This window comes from Bombina bombina, chromosome 6 (genome assembly GCF_027579735.1).
Source record: "Bombina bombina isolate aBomBom1 chromosome 6, aBomBom1.pri, whole genome shotgun sequence".
Classification (NCBI taxonomy): Eukaryota; Metazoa; Chordata; class Amphibia; order Anura; family Bombinatoridae; genus Bombina; species Bombina bombina.
Genome location: NC_069504.1, coordinates 854,464,415 through 854,489,166, shown reverse-complemented (window position 1 = coordinate 854,489,166; position 24,752 = coordinate 854,464,415). Strand labels below are relative to the sequence as shown.

Genomic DNA, 24,752 nt, shown 5'->3' with positions numbered 1-24,752 from the left:
CATACTTTTTTATTTGCTTTTCACAACAGGAGACTGCTAGTTCATGTGGGCCATATAGATAACATTGTGTCCACTCCAGTGGAGTTATTTCAGAGTCAGCACAACACAGTACTGATTGGCTAAAATGCAAGTCAATAGATAATACTGTAAATAAAAAGTCATGTGATCAGGGGGCTGTCAGAATATGCTTAGATACAAGGTAATCACAGAGGTAAAAAGTATATTAATATAACTGTGTTGGTTATGCAAAACTGGGGAATGGGTAATAAAGGGATTATCTATCTTTTAAAACAATACAAATACTGGTGTAGACTGTCCCTTTAAGTAATAGTGTACTTGAATTTTTTGCCCACTTTTTCAGTAATATAAATAATAAATCCTCCAGAGGGGAAAATTGAACTTCCTCTAGACAAGTTAGACTGCATCCTACATGATTCTAAAACGGGGCTCAAGCAAACCCAGGGAGCCACTGGCTCCTAGAAATGTACCCCTGCCTTCTAACATTTTGTGTTATTTTCCATATATCTATATACAAATACCACTGTCTGGCTCCTAAATATTATTACTGGCTCCTAAATTTTAAACAGATTTGTCAACCCCTGTCTAAAAAAATGTTTGACTCTGCAACATTATACACAGAATATGAACATAGAAGTTTGTCAAGAGGTATTCACTGGGCTGCAGAAAAAAAAACAAAAAAATATACAAATTTTGCTAACATGTAATTTGCATCCAGACCTCTTTAAGTGCTTGTTTGCTGATATATATTATGTGACTATATAAAATTAGTCTAATGTGCCTTTAAACTTTATCTTTTCTAATTTGGATGTTCCTTTTGACATTACAGCCCATGATGCCTGTTGTTTAGACTTTAGGTTTTAAATATTAATCGGTTGTCGTAATCAGTGACTTCTTCTAACGTTTATGTAGTTTGGGGACACGACCTACAGAACGCTGAATAACATAGTGACGTCTGACTAGTGACCTATAAAGTGACCTTAGCACTTCTCATTTTTCACATATATCTCTTGTCGTTACACAAAGGAAGCCAAGCTAGTTTCCCCTATTGCATTAGCTGTAATTAATCTAAAGCATTCAAAGTTCATTTCATTTGCTGCTGCAGTCAGCAATGTGCTACTTACTAAGCATCCTAACTAATCAACAGAGTGTTTTGCACAAGTTAAAGGGTCATTCAAAAAGCAGTTCTTTAAAGCCGCAAATAAAGATTGCTATGATTAAAAATACAAAATAAAATATATACTTTGAAAAAAAATATATATTGAATTTATTGGATTTAATTCTTACTTTTGTTTCATAAATCTGTTGGCCGCCCTCCCCATTAAAGGGACAGTCTACTGTAGATAGAAAATCCCTTAAAGGGACAGTACACTGTAAAATTGTTTTTCCATAAATGTATTTTAAATGACTTGTTATGCCAACTGCAGAGTATAAAATATTTGAGAAATTGCATTTTCGGGTTTATTTGTGTATATGAAGTAGCTGGTTTTGTGCTTTGAAACCACAGCCTATTACAATGGGTTGAGCTTCAGATAATATCAGATCTCATTATGTTATCACTTTTATGTACACACACTTGCTTCCTTATCTTATATTTGTCTGGAGCACCAAAGCTCAATACATAGAGAGAACAATGGAAAATTATCATTTTATTACTTAACTATCCTGCATCCCACTGGAACTGTAATCTCTTCTGCTGGCTGTGTTTACTTAGGCTATTCAATAGCGTATACGCCAGTATCAAAACTTTCAGTATAGGTTGGGAAACCACAAGCTAAATCAGCTATTTCAAATGCTGAAATATGAGTAAAGGAGCTACTTGCAACCAATTTAATACACTCTAGCAGGTAAAAAGGATCATTGGGAATAATTTAAAGGGGAGAAAGTTTTTGGGTGAACTGTCCCTTTAATTACCCATTCCCCAGTTTTTCATAACCAACATGGTTATATTAATATACTTTTTACCTCTGTGATTACCTTGTTTATAAGCCTCTGCATACTGCCCCCTTATTTCAGTTCTTTTAACAGACTTGCATTTTAGCCAATCAGTGCCCTCTCATAATTAACTCCAAGGGCGTGAGCATAATGTTATCTATATGGCACACATGAACTAACACCCTGTAGCTGTGAAAAACTGTCTAATGCATTCAGATTAGAGGCACAACCTTCAAGAGCTTAGAAATGAGAATATGAGCCTACCCAAGTTCAGCTTTCAACTAAGAATACCAAGAGAACAAAGCATATTTGATGATTAAAGTAAATTGAAAAGTTATTAAAAATTACATGCCCTATCTGAATCATGAACGTTTAATTTTGACTAGACTGTCCCTTTAAGCCTCACCTCTTTGGGAAGTTTTTTTGTAGAAAGTATTGCAGCCGCCCACCCTCTTTTCCTCTTTTCTAAGCTCAAAGCAAGACAATAGAAGTAGCTTGCACACATGAAGCAGCGATAGAGTAAACTTTCATGGATGCGCCGGATGGACAGTCTAAGTAGCATGTGTGACAAGAATTTATATAGCATAGCTTTTAGGAACCAATGACATTTGCTACATGATATGGTGCTTAAAAAACAGTGTACTGTCATTTTTTTCATTCCTTAAATTTTCATATTTTTTGTCATTTGAATTAGTAGATTTTTCCTATTGTATCCCCACCTATAATGATTTAAAGAAAATATAAAAGGTTTAGACAAAATTATGTTCCCTAAATGCATACTAAAATGTTAATTTTCCATTGTTCTCTCTATGTATTGGTGTTTGAGTAAACAAGTGAGAAATAAGATAGAAAAGACTTTGTGTAAATAAATAGGCAGATAAGCTAATTAAGTGTGCTCTCCCTACAAGCTCAGCCCATTTCAATGGGTTGTGGTTTTTATTTACAGAAATGGCGATTTCATATACAAAATATACCTTAAAGTGATAGTAAATTTTGATGCTAAAGTGCCCAGTTTTTACAAATTTGATTAAAAACACGGGAGCTTTAATTCATCAAAATTTACATTTCACTTGTTGTGAAGAAATACTTACCTTTTAAACTTGACAGCAGCTCCAGCTTCCTCCGGTCGTTGCAAGCCATTTCTGATGTCAGAAATGATGAATAGGTCATCCTCCAATCACGGCTTTCCCCCCAGGGGAATCCGTGTCGGATTCAATGCTGTGATTGGAGGAAGCCGGATTCATAATTTTAGACCCAGGAAGAGGCTTTGCGACGGGTGGAGGAAGCTGGAGCTGTTGTGAAGATTAAAAGGTACGTTTTTTTTCACAGCACGAGTGAGATGTAAATTTTTATGAATTAAAGTGCCCCTATATTTAATCAAATTTTTAAAAAACGGGTACTTAAGCATCAAAATTTACATTCACTTTAAGGATCAATTTCCCATATATTTTAAACTCTGCAGCTGTTATAAAGAGTCACTGAAAACACATTTTGGGGAAACTAATTTTACAGTACACTGTAATTTAAATAAAATAAATAAAAGATGACAAGATGTCTGACTCTGAGGGTGGTCCATGGACACCCCTATAGCAAGTTTTAAAAGTGTTTTTTTTTTGTAATTTAATGCATGTGATATTCAAAGCAATTTATCAGGTTAAAAGGGCATTTTTTTAATATCCCTTTAACGACCACCGACATAACAAGCCCCCTTTATTGGGCTTGTTTATAGCGCAGGTCTTGCCAATGTCAGCAAGACCACGCTATATCTGCTTGCCTCTGGTAGTGAGGCTTGCTGTACTAGCACAGTGTTGCTGCTCTTGGAAACCCCTTAACAATCAATCGACGTACAGGGTACGTTGGTCATTAAGGAGTTAAAGAAGATTTTGTTTTGAGATATTGCTAAATTATTTTTCAAAGCTGGCAAGTTTAAAATTGGCATTCAATTAGGATAGGTTGGTAGGACTCTGTTGCATCAGCTTTGGCTCGACTCCCAAAGCAGAGCAAAAATGAGTCAGTGTGTCTGGTCACGTAATATTTTTAATTTAAAAAATAAAATAAAAATCGAACCTTCTACAAGTTACTGAGGACAAACCACATTGCTGCTGGAAAAATGTAGCCAATCTAGATAATGTAATCAGTTAAGATGGCTTGCAAACACAGCCACTACTGTTATGTTAAAGGGACAGTCTAGTCCAAAATAAGCTTTCATGATTTAGATAGGGCAGGTAATTTTAAACAACTTTCCAATTTACTTTTATCATCAATTTTGCTTTGTTTGCTCAGCATTCTTAGTTGAAAGCTAAACCTGGATAGGCTCATTTGCTAATTTCTTCGCCCTTGAAGGCTGCCTCTTATCAGTGCATTTTGATTTTTTTTTTCACAACTAGAGGGTGTTAGTTCCTGTGTGCATATAGATAACATTGTGCTCACGCCCGTGGAGTTACCTAGGAGTCAGCACTGATTGGCTAAAATGCCAGTCTGTCAAAATAACCGAAATAAGGGGACAGTCTGCAGAGGCTTAGATACAAGGTAATCACAGAGGTAAAAAGTGTATTAATATATCTGTGTTAGTTATGCAAAACTGGGGAATGGGTAATAAAGGAATTATATATCTTTTTAAACAGTAAACATTTTGGTGTAGACTGTCCCTTTTTTAAAGCTGAACGATCCTTTCAAGACTATTTTATTCTGTTTTTTTTGTCATGATTGCATGATTTAGCATTTAAAAAAATATTAATTAAAATAATGAAACAAACTTCTTTATTAAAAAAAAAAAAACCCCATCTTGGTTTTGGGTAAAAATGGTGCATGTCCTACACTCCATAAAGAGACTGAAATGCATATTCTGTAGCTTGGTTTCCTCCGAGATGCTACAATGCAATACCTGGTTTAGGCCATACATCATCTAGGCCTAAATCTCTTGGGGCGTGTAGAACAAGCATATTTTTACACAAAAGCTAGAGGTGTTTAAAGGGACTTGAAACCCAATATTTTTCTTTCATGATTCCGTTAGAGCATATATTTTTAAACCATTTGTTTCATTCTCTCTGTACTCTTTGTCGAGGAAGCAACAAAGCACCACTGGGAGCTAGCTGAACACATTGTTGAACCAATCACAAGAGGCATATATGTGCAGCCATCAAACACCACCTAACTCCCAGTTGTGCATTGCTGAGCAAATTAGATATTAAAAGTAAACTGAAAATTTGCTTAAAATTGCATACTCTATCTGAATCCTGAATGTATATTTTTAACTTTACTATCCCTTTTAATGTCACTTGAAACATATTTTACATTAAATAATGTTATCGTCAATCAAATTCCTTTGTTTAAACACATAATAAAATTGTGCTCTTTTTAAATTCCAGATAAGTACAAAGCTGGCAAACAAATGAGAAGCACGCATACATGCATATGCTCCAGTCATTAGCTGTTATAGCTGGAGCAGAATGGGGTGGAAGGAAGTTTTAACTAGGGTTTAAAGGAACAGTAAACACCTTATAATTGCAAGACATTCATGTTGTGTTTCTGTAAAATTATATATCAGCAAGGTCTAGACATTTTTTTTTTTTTAAAAACCAATTAACATCCTTTTTTACTGCGCTTGTTTTTCAATAGTCAAACTTCATTCACCATTTGCCTTTATTTTGAGGAGTAAATCTGGGCTTTAGTCTGCAACAAGGTAGTATAAATGCGTTTGTATTGCAGTTGTTATCAGTTAAAGCCAGTTAGGGAAATATATGTAGCAGGGTTAGTCTTGTGTGTTCAAGCCAAAGCCCTTATAATAACAAAGAGTAATGTCCTCAGATGTCCTTATGTACTGCACAATTTGCATAGACTGCAGGGATCTACCCCTTGAAATAAATAGATATTGCAGGATTGCCACTGGCCCTGACCCAGCTTCACCCATCAGGGTTCAAGCCAGACCTTTCATTTCAGCAAGTGGATACTATAGTTTGTGTCTAATAAAAACTGCACTTTTTATGGCCACCGCAAGCCAACTAATTGACTTTTTTCAAAGAAGAATTTTTTATTTTTCAAATGAAAGTAAATCTGCCTTGGTTAAAAGGATGGGTCAGCTTAAAGGGATAGTAAAGCCACATTTTTTTCTTTCATGATTCAGCTGCAATTTTAAGCAACTTTCTAATTTACTCCTACTATCACTTTTTCTTCGTTCTCTTGGTATCTTTATTTGAAAAAGCAGGAATGAAAGCTTTGGAGCCGTCCTATTTTTGGTTAAGTACCCCGGATAGGGCTTGCTGATTGGTGGCTACATTTAGCCATCCAGTGAGCAAGAGCAACCCAGGTTCTTAACCTAAAATGGGCCGGCTCCAAAGCTTTTATTCTGCCTTTTTCAAATAAAGATAGCAAGAAAACGAAGCAAAATTGATAATAGGAGTAAATGAGAAAGTTGCTTAAAATGTCATGCTCTATCTGAATCATAAAAGAAACATTTTTGGTTTAGTATCCCTTTAAGGGATATTTTATTGTCCAGAAATAATGTGCTGACATATACCCACAGTATACAGGGGAGTATGGACTGCCATGACCATTTATATATTAACCCCTTAATGACCACAATGTACCCTGTATGTCACTGGTCGTTAAGGGTTTTTTCAGGACATAATAGCACAAGTCTAACAAGAACACATTATTAATGCCCTCCCTCCAGCAGGCTTTGTGGAATAGAGCAGTCTCAACACTGGTGGCAAGACCGTGCTATAAAACAATCAAGTCCCAAAAAAAGGCCAGCGACATACAGGGTACGTCGCTGGTCCTTAAGGGGTTAATAATGTATTACTCAATCAAAATTTGTTGTATGTATGTTAGTGACTGAGGATATTGTTTCAATCTATAAGGACAATATACTATTGCTTTCTACTAAATATGCATGGACTTCTTAGAAATAATAATACTCTAAGATGAATCATGTTTGTTAAAAGCCACTACACTTCACCCAACTCATAAATTCAACAGAATATTTTTTTTCAAGTTAAAGGGACACTCTACTTGAAAATTGTTATTGTTCAAAAAGATAGATAATCCCTTTATTCCCCAAGTTTTGCATAACCAACACTTATTATAATACACTTTTTACCTCTGTGTTTCCCTTGTATCTAAGTCTGCAGACTGCCCCCTTATCTCATTGCTATTTACAGACTTGCATTTTAGCCAATCAGTGCTGACTCATGAATAAATCCACATGAGTGAGTACAATGTTATCTATATGACACACAGGAACTAGCAGTGTCTGGCTGTGAAAAGCTAATAAAATGCACTGAGATAAGTGGCGGCCTGTAGTGACTTAGAAACAGGCATCTATTTAGTGATTTGGAGTATATAAAGTATATTAAAGGGATATTAAACCCAAAATGTTTTTTTTTTCACAATTCGGATAGAGCACGCAATTTAAAACAGCTTTCTAATTTACTTCTATTATCAATTTTCTTCATTCTCTTTTCTTTTATTGAAAAGCAGGGACATATGCTTAGGAGCCGGCCCATTTCTGGATCACTATATGGCAGCAGATTTGGAAGAATGTTATCCATTTGCAAGAGCACTAGATGGCAGCACTATTTCCTGCCATGTAGTAAAAGGTTTTGGGTTTCATGTCGTGTTAGTATAACAGTGTTGGATGCTCAAAGCTGGGAAATAAACAATAAAAAAAACACACAAGTTGACTATGCCTTTAAATTTTTAGAGCTTCCGATGCATAAAACAAATAAATGCTATTTGCTGATTGCTTACAAGGAGGTAGCGTGGCCGAGCGGTCTAAGGCGCTGGATTAAGGCTCCAGTCTCTTCGGAGGCGTGGGTTCGAATCCCACCGCTGCCAACATGGTTTTTATTTCATATAGCCTGATAAATGGCAACAAAATTTGAGTTTAACGACCTTGCAAAATATATGTAGTTTCTTAACATATTGATATCAAAAATAGTGACTACTATCTACATTACTTTGAATAAGTATAATAAATCGTGCAATAAAATATATATAAAAAAAAAAAGTATGTAGTTATTAAAAATGTAACTGCAGCTTGGTAAAAAAGAATGTAATACTCACTATAGATCACTATATGTAAGTGGCACTACTGCCTTCATCACTGGTCTAGCGGAGGGGGAGCTGTGATTGGAGAAAGACCGATTCGTCATTTCTGACGTATGAAGAGGTTTATGACGACCGGGGCAATCGCTGGAGCGGCTGTGAAGATTAAAAGGTAAGTATTTGAAGAAAACAAGTGAAATGTAAATTTTTTTTTTATGAATTAAAGTGCCCATGTTTTTAATAGGATTAATAAAAACCGGGCACCGATTCATCTAAATTTACATTCACTTTAACAAAATGTGCACAGTCTTTTTATATTTACACATTTTGAGTCACCAGCTCCTACTGAGCATGTGCAACAATTAACAGAATATACGTGTATACATTTGTGATTGGATGATGGCTGTCACATGATACAGGGGGAGTGGAAATAGTCATAACTTTGACATTTGTAAGAAAAAAAAAAATATGTAAATTTAAAATTCAGACTAAGTGCAAGTGCTATTGCATTATCTTTTTTATCTTGCCTTTGTTGATTATGCAAATCTGTATTTACTGGTCCTTTAAAGGTATGTATTTTTAAAAAAAAAAATCAAGTAGACTGTCCCTTCAATATTTTTAACTTAGTGAGATTTGTATATGAGGTAGCGTGGCCGAGCGGTCTAAGGCGCTGGATTAAGGCTCCAGTCTCTTCGGGGGCGTGGGTTCGAATCCCACCGCTGCCAACATGTTTTTTGTTTAATGTAGCATGATAAATGGCGATAAAGTTTGAGTTTATGACGGCCTGGCTAAATAGATGCAGTTTCATAACAAAATATAGTGACTGCTTTCTACATTACTTTGAAAAAGTATTATAAATTGTAAAAGAAAAAGTATGTAGTTATTAAAACTGTAACTGCAGCTTGGTAAAAGATAATGTAATAGTATAGATCTCTATGTGTAAGTGGCTCTACTGTCTTCATTACTGGCCTAGCTTCTTCACCCATTTAACCCCTTGCACCATAGTGTAGGGTTCCCTACACTACAGAAACAAAATTATGGAGGGAGGGATGGGGCCCTAAGCTACAGAAAAAGATAATCTTACCCCCAGCGTACTGTGTTGAGATAGTACCTAAATCTAACACAGAGGTGCCTGTTGCGGTCCTCGCTGTCAGCTTACACAGCAGGATCCGCAACCAGGGGGCAGAAGGCATCTGCCTTCATATAATACCATATGAAGCCTGATCGCTGATAGTTACAGAGATTAAATTATTTCAGTGAGAAACCCAAAGTTTGTGAAAAAGTTAAAGGGATGGTAAGGTCAGATTTTTTCTATACATTAATAAATATTATTAATAAATTAAATCTTATGTTCAAATACCTTGCGCTGTGCTTTTTGTATCGTTCGTCTGCTATTCCGTATTAAAATAGCTTAAGATTTCCAAACCCACTATAAGACTAATTTTAATTAGCCAATCAAGGTGAGCAACCTGAGTTCTTCCTCCCCTGCAGTTCTGGGTACTTGTGTAAAGCCCACGTATGCGCTCTGATGTTCTAAAACTTAACGCATGCACATTGTAATCCGGAGTTCCATGGCCGACGTCATCTCTCTAGCTTCATTCTCATGTTATTCTTTATTGAAGGGATAATTGGATAGGTAGCGTGCACTTTTCTGGAGCTCTACATGACAGGAACTAGTGCTGTCATCTATTGCTCTTGCTAATGTATAACATTGTTGCAAAACTGCTGCCTTGTGCTTCAGACACGTGCACACCTCTGAACTTACCTTCCTGCTTTTCAACAAAGGATAGCAAGGAAACAAAGATAATTTGATAATAGAAGTGAATTGGAAAGTTGTTTAAAATTGTATGTTCTATCTGAATCGCAAAGTGATTTAAACACATAGTAAAAGTACTGCTCGGGACCCTCAGAGCACTGTTGGTCCCTAGAGGAAACTGACACTGCTCGAATCTGCAGTGCTAGTCGCACCCCTTTTTGAACACATAGCTTTGCCGTGTTGCATGTGATAAAACAACATAAATTAGAGCATGCCATTTTATCACTTTAAGGGCAATTTAAGTACTTTTTTTCATGCACAGTATTTTATGGTGATATCTTTGAATTGGAAAAACAAATTTTCCTGGAATTTATTTATTATTATTATTCTATATATAGTTGTTTAGTTTCGCAGTTGTTACAAAACTGGAAAATTCAAAGGAATAATAAGGATTTTGATATATTTAAAGCAATCCATTCCAATCCATCAACTTCAGATGCGAATAATACATTTGACTTACATTCGGTATTGGTTATTAGGTTTGGCAATAATCACTACAAAATTGGTAAATTTGGTCATATGTGATTTTTGGATTTAACAAGTTCTTTTAACTAGTTTTTCCAATATGTATTTATGTATGTATAAATGTATCTCACACACATTCCCCCCCCCCCCCTTTTGTATTTTATCATTTAGATAATGAAGCCTCCCAAACGCTTACGTTCTGCACCTGTGCGGTATGATACAGGCCCTCTTCGCCTAACCTGGACAACACGAGAAAAACTTGAGCTCTTAAGATGTCTAAAATCCCAGAAAAATAAGAAAGATCCACAGCCCATGGTGAAGGGGCGGAGTCCTGGGGAGGTATTGCTGCAGTTTAATTAACTTATTACCTTTAAAGGGATATTCTGGCCAAAATTGAAATGCACATAGTTTAATTACATCTTTGAATAAAAACATATTTGCAATATACATGTATTAGCAAAAATGCTTCTAGTAAACATTATTATTGTTTTTGTGTTAACATTTTTCTGTGCATGTGAAGGATAGCTAGATATTCTCAGTGCACCAGCATTTTAAAGTGAATGTCCAAGTTTGATGAATCAGTGCCCGGTTTTTAAAAACCCTATTAAAAACAGGGGCACTTTCATTCATCAAACTTTACATTTCACTTGTTTTGTTAAAATACCTTTTAATTTTGAAAGCCGCTCCAGCGCTTCCCCCGCCCATCGCAAGCCTCTTTATATGTCAAAAATTACGAATCCGGCTTCCTCCATTCATGGCGTTGCCTCAGGCAATGATTCCCCTGGGGGGGGGGGAAGCCATGATTGGACAATGCCATATTCGTCATTGCTGACGTATGAAGTGACAAGCAGCAGGAGGAGGAATCGCTGGAGCTGCTTTCAAGAATAAAAGGTATTTTAACAAAACAAGTGAAATGTAAAGTTTGATGAATGAAAGTGCCACTGTTTTTAATAGGATTTTAAAAACCGGGCACTGATTCATCAAACTTCACATTCACTTTAAATACTGCAGCTGTTCAGAGCACCAGTGGGGTTTGTATCATGTCAGCAATTAACAAATTAAGGGCCAGATGTGGAGAGCTAACTATCACTGTCATAAAAGCAATATTTGCACTCCACTGAGTAATACCAGCGCACACTAACGTGATTCCAATGGGAGCCTCGTTTTCATGCCGTGAGACACGACATGAGAACTAGCATATCGAAGACGGTAAGTCTCGCAGAGATGGCAGAAAATTTTAAATATATATGTATATGCTTTTTTACATAAATATGTATGTGTTTATATGTGTATATACACATACGAACACATAAATATATACACTGTATATATTGACTGGGAACACACAGTTCCCATAGACCGCAATGTAACGTCACTTTTCAGTGCCTTTTTGTTTTCTAACGGTTCATACTTAAATACACATTTGAAACAGCTATAGCTTTTTTTAGAATCATTTTTGCTAATACATTTATATTTGAAAAATGCTTCTATTCAAAACTGAAATGCATTCTTGTGGATTCCAGTTTTGGCTGGACTGTCCCTTTAAAGAAGCACTTTGTGTAGAGTGTCACTTAGTCTGATTGTGTCCTTCTGAAGACAAATGTATTTAACTGTTCTTCTGAAATTCCTGCGACTCTAATTATTACTAAAACGCCTCTCTTTGGCTAAACAATTAGCTATGAAAACCTATGTCAGGCAGGTTATGCAAGTTCTCAGTGTATGCTCAAATTGATATGCCATGACATAAGGGCACGGGGCATATGTGTGTAGCCACCAAACACCAGACAGCTACTAGTAGTGTAATGCCACTCCTGAGCCTACCAAGGTATGCTTTTCAACCAAGGATACCAAAAGAACAAAGTACATTCAAAAGTCACTTAAAATTACCCCCTCTATCTGATCCATGCATGTTTAATTTTGACTTTCATGCCCTTTTTATGCAGCAGGGTCACTCTAGGACATCTCAGTCATTTGGAAGATATAGCCCATTGTTTTTAAATGGATGTAGAAATTAACTCTCAGTAAAGAGTCATCAAGATTTTCTTTCATGTTTCAGATAGCTCATGCAATACAACCATCCAGAGCGTACAATTTAGAAAAAAAAAAAAAAAACAACTTTCTAGTATACTCCTATTATCAAATTTACCTCTTTCTCTTGTTATCCTTATCTCTATACCATGAGAGCATACAGAGGTAGGTTAAGGAGCGTGCACGTGTCTTGAGCAGGTGTGTTTGTAACAATGTAATGCATACAATGCACAAGAGACGTGCTTGCTCCTCATCCTACCTGTGATTTGTAAGACGTAGATCTTCTCTATATCTCTACCCTTAGACCTTCTCTCAAGATCTGTCTACCCCATTGTGAAGGGCACCCAGGAATACGTATTTACACCTAACTAGACCAACAGGGAGCTTCTGAATGCACTGCAGTGGGATAATTACACATTTCCTATTGGGACAAAAGGATAATTAGAAGTATAGAAAATGCATACAGCTGGTATGGTAGGGTTGCCACCTCGGCCATGTTTTCCTGGACACTTATGATTTACACATGCTGCAGGGGGGAACATGTATTGCGCATCTGGATATCACATGAATAGTGCTGATAAACAGCACAATACAGGTTCCTCCCTGCACACCCTACAGTATGTGTAACTCATAAGTGTCCAGCAAAACAGGGCAGAGGTGGCAACCCTATGGTATAGTGTGGCGAGCATTGATTAGCTGCTTAGAGAAGTATATAACTGTAAAATATTTGTCACACAGTATATAGGTATTGCCTATCTTTGGTGTATGTAATATAAAGAAAAATCAACACACTATTTTCCAACAAATTGATATCTCGAATAATGTCTTGTTTATAAAGATTTTTTTTATGTTTGTCTTTAAATGTTTACAATGATGGAGTGTAAGGGGTTAATTGCTGCCCAGTGTATTGAATGTACGTGATGTGTATAATACTTTAAAGGGACACTGAACCCAAATTTTTTCTTTCATGATTCAGATAGAGCATGCAATTTTAAGCAACTTTCTAATTTACTCCTATTATCAAATTTTCTTCATTCTCTTGGTATCTTTATTTGAAATGAAAGAATTTAAGTTTAGATGCCGGCCCATTCATGGTGAACAACCTGGGTTGTCCTTGCTGATTGGTGGATAAATTCATCCACAATTAAAAAAGTGCTGTCCAGAGTCTTGGACCATAAAAAAGCTTAGATGCCTTCTTTTTTCAAATAAAGATAACAAAAGAACGAAGAAAAATTGATAATAGGAGTACATTAGAATGTTGCTTAAAATTGCATGCTCTATCTGAATCACGAAAGAAAAAATTTGGGTTCAGTGTCCCTTTAAGGATTATTGGATAATTGATGTTAATGGGTGGATTTTTCCTGTTAAATAGTATAAAGTTGCTAGTTACTATTGAGAGCCATTGACAGTTATATATTCACATACCAAACACGCTTGACTCATGTCTTGCTGTGTGCTGTTTGTTTTTATTAAAGGGCCATTATTGTTGTAAAATTACATGATCTCATTTTTTACCGCATATAATTTTTAGACTAGTGACCCAGCCCCTCTGTGTATTACCCTCACAAAGGGGTTAAACACACAGTATAAGTACTGCTCGGGACCCGCAAATCACTGCTGGTCCGGAATTAAAGTTTCTGCTGAACCAATCAGCAGCACTAGTCACATAACCCAGCTGTGTAACTAATGAAGCTGATTGGATCAGCAATAGTTTCTTCTCGGGACTACCAGTGCTCTGCGGTCCCAAATAGTACTTCTACTATGTGTTTAACCACTCTGTGAGGTTGCTAGTCTTAAAATTAAACCCTCAAATGAATTGGAGCATGTTATTTTTCTACTATAAGGATCCTGTAAGATGAAATAACGATTTTTTTGTTTTTAAACATTGGGCAATCTTATATATTATTGTGCTGCTAGGAGCTGAGTACCGGGGCTGTTTGTGTTTGGAACTTTGTGTCTATTTTGAGTGGTGATGGAACTCTTTTACCCTGGCACTAGCAGCGGTTGTATAGTGGAAGTGGAGGTATCGAATATCAAATGGCGTGAAGAGCACCCAAATCCAAACTGATATTCTGGAGCTCTTTGCTTGTCAATTGTATATCGTCAGAGTGTACACTACACACGTTTATTAATTGTTTGCTTTTTTTTGTACTGCCTGCTGTCCTTTGTGTAGAGCTGTTGATTATGATGTGCATTAGAAATAATTAATGATCATTATACTATTAATAATTAACATTATAAGAAAATATTCATATAAAATACAGGATTCTCAACTGAAGCAGGCTATAAACGGGGGTGTCACGCATAGCCCTTCAGTGCTTTTTTTTATGTGGATCCCCGTTCTACTCTTCCACCTCACTCCTTTTGCAACACACATAGTATTACTTATCTTTAGAACTGGCTCAATTCTGCTCCCACTGTTTTGACCTGTGCACATTTTTTGGGGTATTTGTGCATGTGAAGGTATAATAGCTCAGATTGTTTCTATAGAGGTATATATTATATGTTTGTTTTACTACTTGCTAGCCCTGCAAGGAAAATAAATACAATGTGGTCCCTCATATGAAATAGTTGGATCCATGATTTAAAAATTTGTCATGGCTCTAATTTTTGATGTCCGACAATGGGTGCCACTGAAGATGGACCAGATTTGTTATTTATACCCTTGACAACATTCCTCCAAAACATTTTGGTTATTGTTATAGTTGTCTTTAATTTTTTTTTGTTTGGTAAATATTGTAAACCAGGAAAACCAGGATTTATTTTTGGTAGCCTAAACCATTCATCCCAATCTCTTTCTTGTTCTCTTTTGTCCTGATTTTTTGTATCTGTTTTTTATTCTATGATTGCTGTTTCTATGATTATTCCCACATACTTTCATCTTCAGATCTCCTCATACATATCGTGGCTCCGTGGCCGGACCGCTCGGGAAGCTGTACAAACAGAATATGAGCGTTGGCTGCAGCAGAGAAAAACAAAGGACACTGATAAGCCAGCACTGATTGAAGTAAGAGAGCGGACATTTTCCTTGTTTCTTATAATTTGCTGATAATTATACTTATTGTTTCTAAATCTCTTTTAGCTCTGGACAGATTTAGCATTCAGAATGTCCCAGCCGGCAGAGGAAGCCTTGACTTCAGCTTTTTCCCAGGTAATGAAAAAAAAAAAAGTGTTTTAAGACTTCTTATTATTGATATTTCTACTTAAAGGAATAGTCTACTCAAAATTAAACTTTCATGATTCAAATAGAGCATGCAATTTTAAGCAACTTTCTAATTTACTCCTATTATTAATTTTTCTTCGTTATCATGGTATCTTTAAAAAAAGCTGGAAAGTAAGCTTAGGAGCCGTCCCATGTTGGTTCAGTACCTGGGTAGCGCTTGCTGATTGGATGGCTACATTTAAACACCAATCAGCAAGCGATACCCATGTGCTGAACCAAAAATGTGCCAGTGTCTACATTTACATTTCATCTTTTTAAAATTAAGATACCAATAGAACAAAGAAAAATTGATAATAGTAGTAAATTAGAAAGTTGCTTAAAATTGCATTCTCTGACTCATGAAAGTTTAATTTTGACTAGACTTTACCTTTAATGATGCGCATTATAAGCTGTGGTTTTCATACATATCCACTCCTCTGTGCGCATGAGTACCGTGTGTCATCATCCTGGAGGTCCCCCTTCCGATCTGGATACTGGAGACCCTCCGGCACTGAAGATGGGCACCTGTGGTGATGTCACGAGGGGGAGGAAGTTTCCTGCATGAGCAGAGAGTTCTTTAAAGTGAGACTGGATAGGGTGGGCTTTCAAAGACCATATCTAAGCCCCTAGGTGATTGCCATAAAAATGGTGATTATCTACAGAAGCAGTTTAACCTGAGGGAGGGGAGTTCTAACAAATTATCACTCCCTGTTTGTGGTCTGTCATTTCAGATGAGGGCTTGTCCCTCTAGAACAAACGGGGGGAGCCCCTCAGGTTAAACTATACTATAAATGCTGTAATTGCTTTTTTTAGTTATTGACAATTTTCGGTGGTCATCTGCAATTTACAGACACGAGACCCCTCACTTGAATGATAGATGTCTGCCCTCTCAAATGAGGGGCTGCATGCTCCTGTAAGTTGCAGATCATCACCCTGCAGCAATAACCTGCACTTAAAAGTGCAATTTAACTCGAGGGGGAGGGTGGCTCAGACTGAGCTTCCATCTCCCCCATTTGTGTTAGAGGAGCAAATGACCCCTCATTTGAAAGAGTGTAGTCTTCCCTTTCAAATGAGGGGTCACTTGTCCTGCTAGCTTAAACAGTGGTGGAGGGATATGGGTTCCCTCAGGTTAAAATTCACTTTTATGAAGGACATTAATCACTAAATAAACGCTAGATAGAATGATGCATTCAAAGAAAAGATTAGTCTGAAACATGTAGATGTAATTTTTAAAGTTTCATTAGCTGTTTACACTTATTTTGCTATTATTTAAAGGGACATGAAACACACTTTTCCATCTAAAGGGGAGGAGAGTCCACAGCTTCATTCATTACTGTTGGGAATTAAGAACTTGGCCCCAGGAGGAGGCAAAGACATCCCAGACAAAGGCTTAAATACCTCCCCCACTTCCCTCATCCCCCAGTCATTCTTTGCCTTTCGTCACAGGAGGATGGCAGAGAAGTGGCAAGGATTTGGAGTAGTCTCTTATGGAGGGTAGTACTCTTCGCATTGGGACTGGAGTTTTAATTAGTCCTGTCAGCCTCTCAGTGAGATCCTGGGCAAAAGTTAGAGTCCGGAGATGCAGGGAGAGTCTTTCTGCGAAACCATCCCGACTCATGTTAATAGTTCCATAGGTAAGTACATGTCAGGAGCGAGGCTACTAACCTGTCACACTAGAAGGGCCGTGTTCCTGTTCCATGGCGTAGATTCTGGTAAGATTGTTTTATTTTTTATTCATAATGATAACAAGGAAGACAGGGTCACAGTGTGATGCTTTTTATATTTAAAGAATCAAGGGTTAATATTCCTGGAAAGTGGATTATTGAACAGGGGGGGTTATACATAATATTGTTTATTGTGCCATTGCTGCCTTATGTGCAAGATGAAGCTCTGGCAATGTGTGGAACTTTTAGGTTACTGGCGGGAGTATTGCGCGTTCCTTTTTGGCGCGTTTTCTCGTTAGTGCAGGGGCGGTCCTGGCAGGCATTCCATGTGACCGGGTGTGCCTATCTCTCTTCCTCTGTTGATCAGCGGCGCAGGAGGCAAAACAGTTTCTGTAGCCTGGGACCTAGGAGGTGGTGAGTGCCCTGGCCATTGGAGGTATAAAGGTGCCTATTTATAAGTTAAGCTAGTCCGTAATAAAAGCACAAGCTATGGAGGACTCTGACGCGTTAGAGGGTTCTCCCTCTTTAACAAAGTCTCATTCCTGTGTTTATTGTGAGGAGGTTCTGGTAGATCAGCCTGCTTAACTATGTTCCACATGCCTTGATAAAGTTGCGACATCTAAATGTAAATGGATTTCTAGTACTACTGAGCCGTCCACCTCTGAGGGTTCCTCGTCCCGTGAGGTGCGTTCCCTGCATTCATCTCCAATTGCACATGCAGCACCCCGGGTCCAACCGTTACTCCTTTGGGAGAGATTCGTTGGCCGTCAGACTTTGCGGACCAACTGGAATCGGCGGTTTCGAAAGTGATCCATGCCTTACGACGTTCTGCTAAGCGCAAGTGTAGGGTGTATCAGGGCAGCCCAGCCCAAGGGTTGTCTATGCCGATGGAAATCCCAGAGGCATTATACAATGAAGAGGCCCACTCCGACTCTTCAGGGGAGGCCCCTTCTGGGTTGGAGTCCATGTCATCTAAACCTGCGGCTGCGGAGGAGCCTGATTTTAGGTTTAGGATGGAGAATTTGCGCTTTTTGCTGAGACAGGTGCTTACTACTCTGGAGGTTCTGGAGCCTAAGATTCCGGAGGAACCTTTAATTCCTAAGCTAGATAAGGTATACAAGGACAGGGTAGTACCTCAGACTTTCCCGGTTCCCGTTAAGAAGGCTAATATTATTAAGAATGAATGGGAGCGATTAGGTTCTTCCTTTTCCCCTTCTTCTTCCTTTAAGAAACTGTTCCCCGTTCCTGACTCTCGGCTTGAGCTGTGGGGTACCGTCCCTAAGGTGGATGGTGCTATCTCTACGCTCGCAAAGCGGACAACTATTCCCCTCGTGGATAGTTCGTTGTTTAAAGAGCCCATGGATAAAAAGCTAGAAAACATGTTAAGAAAGATGTTTGAGAACACAGGGTTTGTTTTTCAGCCAGCAGCGGCCATTGCTGCGGTTGCTAGAGCTGCAACATATTGGTGTGGATCCCTGTTTGAAATGGTCAAGGGGGAGACTTCTATCTACGAGATACAGAATAAGATTAAGGCGCTGAAGGTTGCCAATTCTTTCATCTGTGATGCCAATATGCAAATTATTCGCCTGAACGCTAAGTTGTCAGGTTTTTCAGTTTTAGCTCGCAGGGCTCTGTGGCTAAAGTCTTGGTCTGTGGACATGACCTCTAAGTTGAGGCTGTTGTCCCTGCCTTTCCAAGGAAAGATTCTGTTTGGTCCAGGATTGGATTCGATCATATCCACGGTTACGGGAGGCAAGGGAGCTTTCCTACCGCAGGATAAGAATGCTAAGCCCAAGGGATCTACTTTTCGTCCCTTTCGTGCGGACAAGGCCCAGCGCCAGCAGCCTGCCGCAAAAGCAGACCAGTCCAAGGAAACTTGGAAGCCGGCTCAATCTTGGAGCAAGTCTAAGCAGAGCAAGAAGCACGCCGAGACGAAATCAGCATGAAGGGGCGGCCCCCGACCGGTCTCCGGACCAAGAAGGGGGCAGATTATCTCTCTTCTCAGAAGCCTGTTTGCAGGATGTTCAGAACCCTTGGGTTCTGGAAGTGGTCTCCCAGGGTTACAGGATAGGGTTAAGATCCCATCCGCCCCGGGGCAGATTCCTCCTGCCAAACCTATCTTCAAGACCAGAAAAGAGAGAGGCCTTTAACATACCAGTACCCCAAGCAGAACGGGGTCTAGGGTACTATTCCAATCTTTTTGTGGTTCCAAAGAAGGAGGGCACGTTCTGCACGATTCTGGACCTAAAGTGTTTAAACAAGTTTCTGAGTGTTCCATCATTCAAATTGGAAACAATCAGATCTATCCTGCCCCTAGTTCAAGAGGGACAGTTCATGACGACTATAGACTTGAAAGACGCTTACCTTCATGTGCCAATTCATAGGGACCACCTATGCATTTCTGGACCAACACTTCCAGTTTGTGGCCCTTCCTTTCGGTCTGGCGACGGCCCCGAGAGTCTTCACGAAGGTTCTTGGGGTGCTACTTACAGTAGCCAGATCCAGAGGCATTGCTGTGGCGCCTTATCTGGACGACAAACTAGTCCAGGCGCTGTCGCTCAGTCTCGCAGAGGATCATTTGAGGGCTCTTCTTCTTTTGCTCCAATCTTACGGTTGGAAAATCAACTCAGGAAAGAGTTCCCTGGTTCCCAGCAACAGGGCGTAGTTCCTGGGCATGATAATAGACTATGTCCATGAAAATATTTCTCACAGACCATTGGCGCAGGAAGATTGCGTCCACCTGTCTTGTCCTTCAGTCCTCCTTAAGCCCCTCGGTGGCTCAGTGTATGACGGTGATCGGACTCATGGTTTCAAGCATAGACGTCATCCCATTCGCCAGGTTCTATCTCAGACCTCTTCAATTGTGCATGTTGAGACAGTGGAACGGCGATCATTCAGATCTATCACAGCAGATATTCATGGATGCTCAGACTCAGAACTCCCTCTTTTGGTGGATCCGTCCTGAGCAACTCTCCATGGGGACATCCTTCTTGAGACCGTCCTGGGAGATTGTGACCATGGAGGCCAGTCTGGCAGGATGGGGAGCTGTTTGGGGTGCCAGGATGGCGCAAGGAAAATGGTCCCGGGAGGAGTCTCTCCTTCCGATAAATATTCTGGAACTTCGAGCAATCTACAATGCTTTGAAGGCATGGCCTCCTCTGGGGTTTTTCAGCTTCATCAGATTCCAGACCGACAACATTACCTCGGTGGCTTACATCAACCATCAGGGGGGTACGAGGAGCTCCCTAGCCATGAGGGAGGTGTCTTGGATCTTGGAGTGGGCGGAGACCCACAGCTGCTCGCTCTCAGCGATTCACATTCCAGGTGTGGAGAACTGGGAAGCAGACTTTCTCAGCAGGCAATCCTTCCATCCAGGGGAATGGTCTCTTCACCCCGAGGTGTTAGCGGAGATTTGTCTCAGATAGTTGATAAAGATAAGCTCAAAAGTGGACCCAACTAAATGAGAATAAAGGTCTTTTAAACAAAGATTTCTTCTGGTGGCTGAAGTGCTTCGATGTATGATCACTAAGAGTTTTGCACAATATATATATATATATATATATATATATATATATATATATATATATATATATATATATATATATATATATATATATATATATATATATATATATATATATATATATATATATATATATATATATATATATACACATATATATATATATACATATACTATTAAAAGCAGAGGGTACCATACAGAAAATCATATATACTTGTCTATATATATATATATATATATATATATATATATATATATATATATATATATATATATATATATATATATATATATAGGGAGTGCAGAATTATTAGGCAAGTTGTATTTTTGAGGATTAATTTTATTATTGAACAACAACCATGTTCTCAATGAACCCAAAAAACTCATTAATATCAAAGCTGAATAGTTTTGGAAGTAGTTTTTAGTTTGTTTTTAGTTATAGCTATTTTAGGGGGATATCTGTGTGTGCAGGTGACTATTACTGTGCATAATTATTAGGCAACTTAACAAAAAACAAATATATACCCATTTCAATTATTTATTTTTACCAGTGAAACCAATATAACATCTCAACATTCACAAATATACATTTCTGACAGTCAAAAACAAAACAAAAACAAATCAGTGACCAATATAACCACCTTTCTTTGCAAGGACACTCAAAGCCTGCCATCCATGTATTCTGTCAGTGTTTTGATCTGTTCACCATCAACATTGCGTGCAGCAGCAACCACAGCCTCCCAGACACTGTTCAGAGAGGTGTACTGTTTTCCCTCCTTGTAAATCTCACATTTGATGATGGACCACAAGTTCTCAATGGGGTTCAGATCAGGTGAACAAGGAGGCCATGTCATTAGATTTTCTTCTTTTATACCCTTTATTGCCAGCCACGCTGTGGAGTACTTGGACGCGTGTGATGGAGCATTGTCCTGCATGAAAATCATGTTCTTCTTGAAGGATGCAGACTTCTTCCTGTACCACTGCTTGAAGAAGGTGTCTTCCAGAAACTGGCAGTAGGACTGGGAGTTGAGCTTGACTCCATCCTCAACCCGAAAAGGCCCCACAAGCTCATCTTTGATGATACCAGCCCAAACCAGTACTCCACCTCCACCTTGCTGGCGTCTGAGTCAGACTGGAGCTCTCTGCCCTTTACCAATCCAGCCACGGGCCCATCCATCTGGCCCATCAAGACTCACTCTCATTTCATCAGTCCATAAAACCTTAGAAAAATCAGTCTTGAGATATTTCTTGGCCCAGTCTTGACGTTTCAGCCTGTGTGTCTTGTTCAGTGGTGGTCGTCTTTCAGCCTTTCTTACCTTGGCCATGTCTCTGAGTATTGCACACCTTGTGCTTTTGGGCACTCCAGTGATGTTGCAGCTCTGAAATATGGCCAAACTGGTGGCAAGTGGCATCTTGGCAGCTGCACGCTTGACTTTTCTCAGTTCATGGGCAGTTATTTTGCGATTTGGTTTTTCCACACGCTTCTTGCGACCCTGTTGACTATTTTGAATGAAACGCTTGATTGTTCGATGATCACGCTTCAGAAGCTTTGCAATTTTAAGAGTGCTGCATCCCTCTGCAAGATATCTCACTATTTTTGACTTTTCTGAGCCTGTCAAGTCCTTCTTTTGACCCATTTTGCCAAAGGAAAGGAAGTTGCCTAATAATTATGCACACCTGATATACGGTGTTGATGTCATTAGACCACACCCCTTCTCATTACAGAGATGCACATCACCTAATATGCTTAATTGGTAGTAGGCTTTCGAGCCTATACAGCTTGGAGTAAGACAACATGCATAAAGAGGATGATGTGGTCAAAATACTCATTTGCCTAATAATTCTGCACTCCCTGTGTGTATATATATATATATATATATATATAATGGAAATGATCATTGCATTGATTGGATTACACACTTTATCTCTTTGACTAACAGCTATTATCCCCCCATACACCCACACAATATATATATATATATATATATATATATATATATATATATATATATATATATATATATATATATATATATATATATACACACACACAAACCTATACCCCAGCACATAACCTTTCTAAACATAAAACAAGTATTACAGAACTAGATGGCTACCTTTTTTATATTGTTAAATAAAAATGAGCAAAATTAGTCATTCAAATCAGTGTAAAACATGAAACAGCAGCAGTAGAATAGTAGAGGAATAGCAGCAGTCCAGTAATAGAAGAGTTAAATCACCCCAGCAGTAATACAGTAGTGTTTATATTCATAAATAATGCCTGATCAAAAGAAAATGCCACCAAGCAGGATTTTAGAAATGCAATCATGCAGTCAAAATAGCAAACCTTGCATGCTGTTATAAAGCTGGCATTTAGTGAATTAGGATAAACTCGTCACTCTTATGAACTTGTCGCCATAAATCAACCACCTCAGCTAAAAAAATACCAAAGTAATTATCCAGACACTTTGAAGGAAAATAACGTCCCTATTCCTCTGGACATGGAAACTTGATTCATACCATCAGCACGGCACTTAAAGGGACATGACACCCACATTTTTTCTTTTATGATTTAGAAAGAGAATGCAATTTTAAACATCTTTCTAATTTACTTATATTATCTAATTTGTTTTATTCTCTTGATAGTCTTTGCTGAAAAGCATATCTAGATATGCTCAGTAGCTGCTGATTGGTTGCTGTACATAGAGGCCTCGTGTGATTGGCTCACCATGTGCATTGCTTTTTCTTCAACTAAGGATATCTAAAAAATGAAGCAAAATAAATAATGGAAGTAAATTATAATGTTGTTTAAATTTCTATTCTCTATCTGAATCATGAAAGAAAGATTTTGGGTTTAGTGGCCCTTTAACACTGCTGAGTGCCGACACAGCACATGGAAATAGTTTAAAGGGACATAAAACCCAATTTTTTTCTTTCATGATTTAGATAGAACATAACATTTTAAACAACTTTCTAATTTACGTCTATTATCAAATTTTCTTAGTTTTCTTGTCATCCTTTGTGGAAAAGCAGAAATGTAAGCTCAAGATTGTGCACGTGTCTGCAGCACTATATAGCAGCAGTTTTGCAACAATGTTATACATTAGCGGGGCACTAGATGGCAACACTATTTCCTGTTTAGTGCTTCAGGCATGTGCACGCTACCTACCTAGGTATCTCTTCAACAAAGAATAACATGAGAATGAAACAAATTTGATAATATAAGTAAATGAAACTTTTTTAAAAATTGTGTCCTCTATCTGAATCATGAAATACATTTTTTGGGTTTAATGTCCCTTTAAGGGGGAGTTGGACATAGTTTCTCTATGTCCAACTCCAAACCTGCTTGTTAGCGATACTAAGACAATAATGTGGGGCTACACATTTCTAATTGCAGCTCGCCGTCTGTAGCTTCACTATAGCTCTCTGCTATGGATGAGAATGTGATTGATTTTCACTTTCTATAGTCGGCCCACCATGTGCATGTTGTCAGTCTGTTACAGGCATCCAATCATGCCTGATTTCGAGGGGCAGGAAGAGGCTATGAAAAAGCACCCTGCTAAAGACAGTTTTACAGCTGTTTTGCCATAGTACATATGAAATTAAATAGCACTTGTTCACCCCGCCCTGTAGAGCCGCACTCTTCTTAATGTCTCTTGTCCCTCCCTTCACTCTACTGCACTGCCTTGCTTTTCTTAATATGCACACCAAAAATGAAACTGTGCGCTCAAAAAATAAAAAAATAAAAATATGTATGCTTTCCATAGAAGAAATGGTGCTCCTTGCAGTACAGCAGTAGCTCCCCGGGCAATTTTCCGCTTCGCCCGCCCCTAAAAACGGACCTGCCTCTGAGGACTTCTACTTCAGGGTCCCTTCCTCCATCCAAATCTAGATTCTCTGAAACTGACTGCTCGGAGAGTAAACGCCTAGTCTTGGCTAGGCGTGGTTTTTCTGAGAAGGTCATTGATACTATGCTTCAGGCTTGAAAGCCTGTTACTTGTAAGATTTACCATGAGGTATGGCATAAATACCTGTATTGGTGCGTATCGAAGGGTT

At 38.4% G+C, this 24,752-nt stretch overlaps 1 protein-coding gene and 2 non-coding genes across 4 annotated transcripts in view; all 3 read left to right on the top strand.

Annotated features, from left to right (window-relative positions):
- The window catches only part of SNAPC2 (small nuclear RNA activating complex polypeptide 2), a 56,964-nt gene that overhangs the window by 3,684 nt on the left and 28,528 nt on the right, over window positions 1-24,752 (top strand). Inside the window, exons 2-5 of one of the 2 annotated variants that reach the window (XM_053718274.1) lie at window positions 8,022-8,170; window positions 10,451-10,618; window positions 15,195-15,314; window positions 15,390-15,458. In XM_053718274.1, the coding sequence (XP_053574249.1) occupies window positions 10,454-10,618; window positions 15,195-15,314; window positions 15,390-15,458 (354 nt within the window). In that variant the 5' untranslated portion in view covers window positions 8,022-8,170; window positions 10,451-10,453. The remainder of the gene's footprint in view (window positions 1-8,021; window positions 8,171-10,450; window positions 10,619-15,194; window positions 15,315-15,389; window positions 15,459-24,752) is intronic. The other variant, XM_053718275.1, reaches the window with a different exon arrangement.
- On the top strand, window positions 7,707-7,788 carry TRNAL-AAG (transfer RNA leucine (anticodon AAG)). Its single transcript has one exon. It is a non-coding gene; the product is annotated as a tRNA-Leu (tRNA).
- Window positions 8,642-8,723, top strand: TRNAL-AAG (transfer RNA leucine (anticodon AAG)). Its single transcript has one exon. It is a non-coding gene; the product is annotated as a tRNA-Leu (tRNA).